We start from the raw sequence: 8,326 nt of genomic DNA on the forward strand, positions 1-8,326 counted from the left end.
TTTAATTTAGTCTATATACTCAAAATCGAAACAATTTAGTCCCTTAATTTTAAGAATTATTTTAATTTAGTCATTTCCCTTAACAACATCCAATTTTACCATTAAAGTGGATGATGTTAGAGCTGACATGGTGCTAACATGGCATTAACATGATTATGTGGCATGCCACTTGGCATCGGCATGATGGTGTGGCACTGATATGCTAATGTGTCAATGCTATGTGGCAGATTAAAAAGATTTGCAAAAAAAATTTATGTCACGTCATATGGACTAAATTGAACAAAATTGAGATATTGAAAACTAAATTGAAAAAAAAATTCAAAAATTCAAATATTTAAGTAGATGATAGATATACTTATTAATAAGTCAAATATTTAAGTGTATAAGATTTATGGTGTTAAAAAATATATATAAATATTTTCTTATTTGATTATTTGATTCTAAAATATGTACATTAATTTATCTACTTTGTAAAATTAAGTTTGAATTCTTCTTCTATAAAAAAAAAATTTGAAAAAAATTTCATACCTAAAGCCAAATTTAGATGAATAACTTGCATTATGTTAGAATAAAATAATATAAAAACAATAAATAATTTTTTTTCTTCCATTTATAATACTATAAAAAATTAAAATTTATTTTACTTAAATTTTAACTTGAGCTAAACTTAAATTAACCAAATAAATTGATTTAGTTACAACTTATTAAATTTAGCAGAATAAGTTGATTTGTATTATATATTTTTGTTCAATTTAATCCCTATGACGTGGCACAATTTTTTTTAAAAAATTTTTTGATTTGTCACGTGGCATTGACACATCAGCAGTACCACATCATCATATTAGTGCCATGTAGCACTACCACATCATTATGTTGATGCCACGTAGCATATCAAGTCATCAAAATGTGTCACATTAACGTTGACGTTATCGCTTTTAATGGTAAAATTTGATGTCATTAGGGGGTAGGATTAAATTAAAACAACTTTCAAAATTAAGAGATTAAATTGCTTCGATTTTGAGTATAAAGACTAAATTGAACAAATGCATAAATACTGGGACTTGATAAATATTTTGACCAAAAAAATTACAATGAAATTTTTTTTCATCTTTTATTCAATAAAATATTAATTTTGCATCACATGGATTTTAATTTTGATTATGCAAAAAAAAAATGAAAATCTAAAAAATGATGGAATTTTCAAGGTAATTGCAAGTGAAAACACTCTCAAAATTCTTTGATGAGGAAAATTTTCTAAAATTTCACTAAACTGTTGGGAGAATTTAAAAAACTTTCAATATAAAAGTTTTTATTTGCTATTAAAGGAATTACTAAGTGTTCAATTCAATAAATAAAGAGATCATTAAAAAGAGAAACAAAATAAAGTAATGATGGAAAATTAGGACAATATCAAACAATAAAAAAATTAAGTTAAGTTCATCTCATGAAATATTGAAGAAATCCAATCACCGGAGCTTTTTCGAAAAATAAATTATTTTTTTGAGTACTTTTGAGGTGAGGAGGATTTCCTTAAGACAAAGTGTTGTGAAAATCTTTCAAAAATCTCAAATACTTAAATGTGGAATATAAAAAAAAAAAAGGGAAAGAAAAGAATAACAATAAGTAAAGGAAATTAAATTAAATACAAAATTAAAGACTATTTATCAAGACCAGAAAATAACAACACTTGATTAATTGGAATAATTTTTTGAAGGAATGTTTTATAGTGGTGCTCCTATTTCGAGTGGGTATCATTTTTTTCAAATAATTTTTAATTTTTGAAAAGATTTTTTTATATTTTAATATATACTAATGTTAAAATAATCATATTTTCATTATGATGATTTCAATAACAAAATAAAATTAAAATTCAAAAAATATAATATATTATTCATAAATTACATAAATTTATATAATAAAATTATTAAATTGAAATAAATGTTAAGTAAACTTATTAAAATTTTCTTAATTTTAATGATGAAATTTTGTAAATTATCTTCAATTTTAATTAATAATTTTTTTGAGAAGTAATTTTAATTGTTAATTTTTTATCCTATGCCTTTATAATTATTTAGAATGAATTTATCTTGTGAAAATAATATTCAGTCCCCCCAATAATTTTGGTAAGTAATTATTCAATTTATTCAATTAATTTTTTTATTTTTTAGTCTTATTCCTTTTTAAAAGTATTCTCGTAAATATAATTCATGCATAAAAATAGAAATTACATAAATAAAATAAATAATTAAAAGGTAAAACAATGGGTTAGAAATATCTCAATTGTTGTTGGGTTTAACCTAAATCTGCTTTGCCTACAGTTGATCTAGGTTGGGCTTGGGCTGATCCGACAGACCTTTTCTTTTTTTCTTACTTGTTGTATCCAATTAAACGACACAGTTTTATCATCGCATAAATTTTAACGTAATCCTAGCACTAAACCCCTTTCTTTTTTTCTATCTTCGTTTTTGCTCACCTCTGCTTTTCCCACTAACCTTAGCAGCCAACCCCTTTCTCTCGACGCTCTCCCTTCCTGGGTTCTGGGCGCCGTCGCCTTCGCAGGCCTAGGCCTTTCCGGCGGCGGCTCACTATTTCCTCTGCTTTCGTCTTTTCTTCTTTTCTTCTCTTTACCGTTCCTTCTGCCGCCTATTTCCTCTCTTTTTGCAAAATCCTAGCCACCGTTCTATATCCCGGGGCGGAAGGTCTCCTTCACTCTTAAAACTGTGTAAATACCTCGAAATCTGTCCTGTCCGTATCATCGACCTCTTTCTCTCTAAAGAAAAGAAAAACATATTTTTCTTTGTCTCTCTAATAATCCATTAAATCAGGTAATTTTAATTCAATAATTCTCTTTGAGTTTTAGTTTTGTTTGTATTCTTTATGCATTCATGTTTCTTTCTTCTGCAATAAGGGATACGAAAAATAATTATTCGTTGCTGAATTAAATCTGGAATTGATTTATTTTGTATTTAATGTGTTATTTTTTATATGGGTGTTTTTAATTCTTCCAAAAGGCGTTAGATTTAGTTTTAATGGGTAGTGATCACATGGTCATTTTGAAGGGACTAGGTAGATTATTGTGTCACATTATTGGATTATGTGTTTTGGGAGGTAAAGACTGTTTTTTTTTTTTTGAGTGGTTTTTATTTTGCTCATCTGTTCTGTTAATGTTTTCTTTCTTGGACTAAGAGTCAATTCAATCAAGCCAGAGCTCGTGTCGGTTTTAGTTTCTATTTTGTTTTCTTGCTCGTAAGTTTTTTATGTAGGTGTTAGCATAAATCGGTTGTAAATCAGTTGAGGATATGATAGAGGCCTCATCTTGGGTCAATTTTGGTAGGGTTTGGAGTCCAGAAATATTGGGAAGACAGTTGTTATCACCACTCATGTTATGGATTCATGTTTCTTTCTTCTGCAATAAGGGATACGAAAAATAATTCTTCTTTGCTGAATTAAATCTGGAATTGATTTATTTTGTACTTAATGTGTTATTTTTGATATGGGTGTTTTTAATTCTTCCAAAAGGCGTTAGATTTAGTTTTAATGGGTAGTGATCACATGGTCATTTTGAAGGGACTAGATAGATTATTGTGTCACATTATTGGATTATGTGTTTTTGGGAGGTAAATATTGTTTTTTTTTTTGGAGTGGTTTTTATTTTGCTCATCTGTTCTGTTAATGTTTTCTTTCTTGGACTAAGGGTCAATTCAATCAAGCCAGAGCTCGTGTCGGTTTTAGTTTCTATTTTGTTTTCTTGCTCGTAAGTTTTTTATGTAGGTGTTAGCATAAATCGGTTGTAAATCAGTTGAGGATATGATAGAGGCCTCATCTTGGGTCAATTTTGGTAGGGTTTGGAGTCCAGAAATATTGGGAAGACAGTTGTTATCACCACTCATGTTATGCATTCATGTTTCTTTCTTCTGCAATAAGGGATACGAAAAATAATTATTCTTTGCTGAATTAAATTTGGAATTGATTTATTTTGTATTTAATGTGTTATTTTTTATATGGGTGTTTTTAATTCTTCCAAAAGGCGTTAAATTTATTTTTAATGGGTGGTGATCACATGGTCATTTTGAAGGGACTGGATAGATTATTGTGTCACATTATTGGATTATGTGTTTTTGGGAGGTAAAGACTTTTTTTTTTTGGAGTGGTTTTTATTTTGCTCATCTGTTCTGTGAATGTTTTCTTTCTTGGACTAAGGGTCAATTCAATCAAACCAGAGCTCGTGTCGGTTTTAGTTTCTATTTTGTTTTCTAGCTCATAAGTTTTTTATGTAGGTGTTAGCATAAATTGGTTGTAAATCAGTTGAGGATATGATAGAGGCCTCATCTTGGGTCAATTTTTGTGGGGTTTGGAGTCCAGAAATATTGGGAAGACAGTTGTTTTCACCACTCATGTTTAGCGACAATTTTAATATATGTTTTAGATTGTACTTTGAAATTCAACTTTATTTTGGTAGATTGAAACTTATCCTTTTTCTACCACAAATATTAACTATGTTGGAGTAATTGGACTTGACACACGACAAATCTGTGGCAGCCCAATACCGTAGACCAAGCACTTCTTTCTCTCCGTTTTGGCCCATCCGAAGCGCAGACCACCCTAAACTGGAGTGAGTCAAAGTCTCAGTTGGGTTTTTCTTCCAACAGACAAAATCGAAGTACAAAATGAAGGAGAAGGAGGAGAATTCCCTATCAAGAATATCATCTTCCCAAGTATTTTTGACTCATCTTTGCTGCGGATTGGCCTTGGCTGTTGGATTTTGGGTGGCTTACAATGTCTACTCCATCAATCTCGTCTCTGATCCCACCAACACCCTCCGTTTGATCTGGGTAATTTTTTATTCATTTCTTTCACCTTCTAGATTATCAGTTAAACTTATTCTTGTTTAAGAATTTATTTATTACATGCTTTTGGTTTTTTGTTAGGCTATTGAATGTCCAGTTGTGATCCTTCTTTTCAGTTGCTTTAGAAAGAAACCAGAGAAATGCTCGGTTAGCCAGCAATCACAGTGAATTTTATCAATAATTTGTTTTCACTGCTTTTTATGTGTTTTTCTTTAATTGTTATTATGGGTTTTTACAGTATTTGAAAGCTGTTGCCCGAGGCCTAGTGGGACTTCCTGCCGGTTAGTGTTAAAGTGATGACTTTTTCAATACAATTTCACCAATTGAGTTGTGTAACTTGTATTTCTTTCACTTTGTAGGGGCTCTAGTAAATGCGCTTGGAGCATTAGCTTTGGGTTCACCCGTTGGCTTGCAGTACGTCATCTAGCATGTATATAATCTGTGTCTTGGCATTACTAAGATTGTAATAATATTATCTATGGCATTGGCAGCCCATTTTTTTTGTTATTCATTGTGGTTTAGAAGTCAGTTGATTGCAAAATCATGCATTAATTTTGTTCCTCTCTTATTGGACGCAGATACTTTGAAAAGACCGTTATCTGGTCTCTTCTGATGTCTTTATTCATTGTAAGCATTCAAATTTTCTTATCATTGTCTATTTATAATATATTTTTTGACATTACATAGGAAATTTTCAGCATTACCGTACATCTTTGAATGCTTAATATTCGTATTGGGTGGTGGACATGCATACTTACGTGGAAAATAGCAATATCTTTTTATGTTTATTTCATTCTGGAAAGTTAAATTTTGTTTGTGGAAGTCCCAAAGGTATCACTTAAAGCAATTCTCTTCCTTTTTTTCCTTGTTTTACTATCTTTACATGGATACTCTGTTGATTATCATTTTATTTCTGTTTCTTTTCAGGCAATAAGCAGTATTGAGATTAGTATTAGCTATGACATAATTATTTGAATTCTAGTTGTGTTGTGTGTGTTCTCCAGGATTACTAGCAATGTGAACCTTTCTTCTCTCTATAGGCACTAAATTACAATTTGGTTCATTTTTGCAGTTTGTGCCTGCAAGTTCTGTTTATGGTTCATCATGGACAGATTGGCATCGCATATTTGCATGTACTAAGTAAGGTTTTCTTCAATAAATTCTGGCTCCATATTTGTTGCAAGCATTATGCTTCTTGTTTTTCACGTTTGTTCATTTTGCATGTTATATGAGACCTGGTAATAGTTTAGATCTTTTGCTTATTATAGCTCTAAGTTATTTGTGTGCCAAGTCACTGGGTAAGATGACTGGCTTCATTCTTTGAAATTTATTCTACTTTTTCTACATAGATATATTCTTCTCAAATAGCCCACAGACAGTTTTACCTTCAATTGGGGGGGTTCAGTTGCTACACAGTTGCACTAATCATTGCATAGCAAATACTTGAATCTAAATCTTTGAGCTCAAGGTCGTAATGGAAACAAAGTTTCGTAACACGTGGTTCTTAACATCAAAGGTTTATGGTGCATATGGTTAGGTTTGCAATAAAATGGTAGCAATATGTGAATTCATTAATGGGGAAGCTGATTAATTGAAAAAGAGGTTGCTATCTTATCCATGTAGGCATTACTTGTTATAGAATGTTGATTGAGATGCGCTTTTTTTATGCAAGGATTTGGTATTTGCTAATATTGGTTTTTGATATCATTCTCTCTTAGGCCAAAGGGATCTCTAGATTTTATGCTTTGTCTACCAGCGCATGGAGCTGTGATTGGAGCTTGGTTTGGTGCTTGGCCTATGCCACTTGATTGGGAAAGGCCTTGGCAGGTACCATATCCGCCCTTTAATTCCTTGTGACTGAAAATTTTAAGTTTTCACATTAATTTTCTGATTTGACTGTGTTTCTTTATTGTTAATGGATAAAATAGGAGTGTTTCTCCTTGCCATATATGTTCATTCTGTGCTCAATTGTTGGGTACTTGTTTGGTCTCCCCTCCCCCCCCCCTTTTTCTTTTTATGGTTGGATTCTTCCTTTATGTTTTTCATGGGACTAATGAGTTAAACCATAGAATTATTATGATGAATCTAGTTCTTATAATATGGAAAATAATGCTGAGGGAGAAGACAGAATATGGTAGAAAACACAAAATAGTACTTCAACATGTCTTATTCAAAGAAATTTATGTTTCCGAGAATTTTTTTCCAATTAATAGAGCTGATACCCCTCAATTAAGGGCATCGGTTAGACAAGTGGGTCATACAAATGACATACTGAATGAAACTTAAATAGAATGTAATGACAGATTCCAGTTGTACTAGAGGGTTGCCTTAGTTACTAAATTGTCCTCTTCCAGGTTTGCCCAAACTTTTGTATGCATTCTGTTGGACAGATTAGTTCAATAATGTTCTGTTCCTCCAGCTGGACATGGAATTGAAGTTTATTGAAAAAAAAGAAGTCGAAGTTTAATGTTGGGAAATTTTCACAACCTGTTAGATAGGTGCACCTGATCAATAAGGTTATATTTTTTTGACTTGGCATCAAATTCATATTTGTGTAGTCACTTGAATGGTATTATGGTGGCATGCCTGAGCCTATATTTCCTTTAACTATCTAGCACATTAGATTTTAGGGTGAATGACTGGGCAGAATATGTTGTATGAGTAGCTAGCATTCAAAAACATCCTATCTGCTATTGGTGTTGCTTATTCCTGTGGCTTTGTTAATGTATACTTCACATCAGGCAGCTTCAGAAGCTGGCATTTCTTAGTCTTTTAGTGGCTACAGCTCTGTTACGACTTATGAGTGGAAAAGGGTCTTTAGATGGCTGTAGTTATTCAAATATGATGCAGGGATACTTGGTTCTGTATAGCATGGTCTTGGATTTGGACCATTGAGCTTAGGCATAAAGTTGTTACCTTTTTTTCGTAAGCTATAAGATGCTATTCATATTTGTTGAGTTGTCAAGGGAGGTTCATTTGATTTGAGTTGTTTGTTTGAATGTAGTATTGCATATAGAAAGGCATGATGTTTTTAATTAACTTTCTTCACAGGATTGGCCAATCTGTGTGAGTTATGGAGCCATGGCTGGTTATGTAGTTGGTATGGTGGGATCCTTTGGTCTTGCACTCATGCGAGGTGGACAAAAGCAAATCAAAGCAGAGTAGAGGATGTTTCTTTTCTTTCAGTTGCTATTTGCTGAAGTAGCTTCTCAGATTTTGCGGATTCTTGTAGTTATTCATTCATATTTGAAGTTGATTTCTCTCTGTATCCTTTATATAATGTGCTCTGTAGTAAGTTCTCCCCGTTTTTCTTTACAAATTAAGTTACACATCTCTTCTCATTGATAACAGAAAAAAAGTTTAAAAAACTCTCTTCTTTAGTTCTTTTTAAATAAAAAAATATATAAAAAACTATGAATCCATTTTTATTAAAGAAAAAACTTCATTGAAAGAGTAAATTGATTCAGCTCATCCATCCT

The 8,326-nt window shown here is 31.5% G+C and overlaps 1 protein-coding gene across 2 annotated transcripts; it reads left to right on the top strand.

Annotated features, from left to right (window-relative positions):
• Window positions 1-2,447: 2,447 nt before the first annotated feature.
• On the top strand, window positions 2,448-8,115 carry LOC18595479 (phosphatidylinositol-glycan biosynthesis class F-like protein). 2 transcript variants are annotated; one of them, XM_018123955.2, is made up of 9 exons: window positions 2,448-2,825; window positions 4,460-4,832; window positions 4,929-4,994; window positions 5,086-5,128; window positions 5,207-5,261; window positions 5,426-5,474; window positions 5,920-5,987; window positions 6,566-6,674; window positions 7,899-8,115. In XM_018123955.2, exons 2-9 carry the CDS (start codon window positions 4,668-4,670, stop codon window positions 8,010-8,012), a joined length of 669 nt encoding a protein of 222 aa, XP_017979444.2. In that variant the 5' UTR covers window positions 2,448-2,825; window positions 4,460-4,667; the 3' UTR covers window positions 8,013-8,115. The 2 variants fall into 2 exon arrangements, with proteins under 2 accessions (XP_017979444.2, XP_017979443.2); XM_018123954.2 differs by having other exon boundaries at window positions 4,540-4,832.
• Window positions 8,116-8,326: the final 211 nt, after the last annotated feature.

Source organism: Theobroma cacao, chromosome 6 (assembly GCF_053813885.1).
Source record: "Theobroma cacao isolate CCN51 chromosome 6, ASM5381388v1, whole genome shotgun sequence".
NCBI lineage: Eukaryota > Viridiplantae > Streptophyta > Magnoliopsida > Malvales > Malvaceae > Theobroma > Theobroma cacao.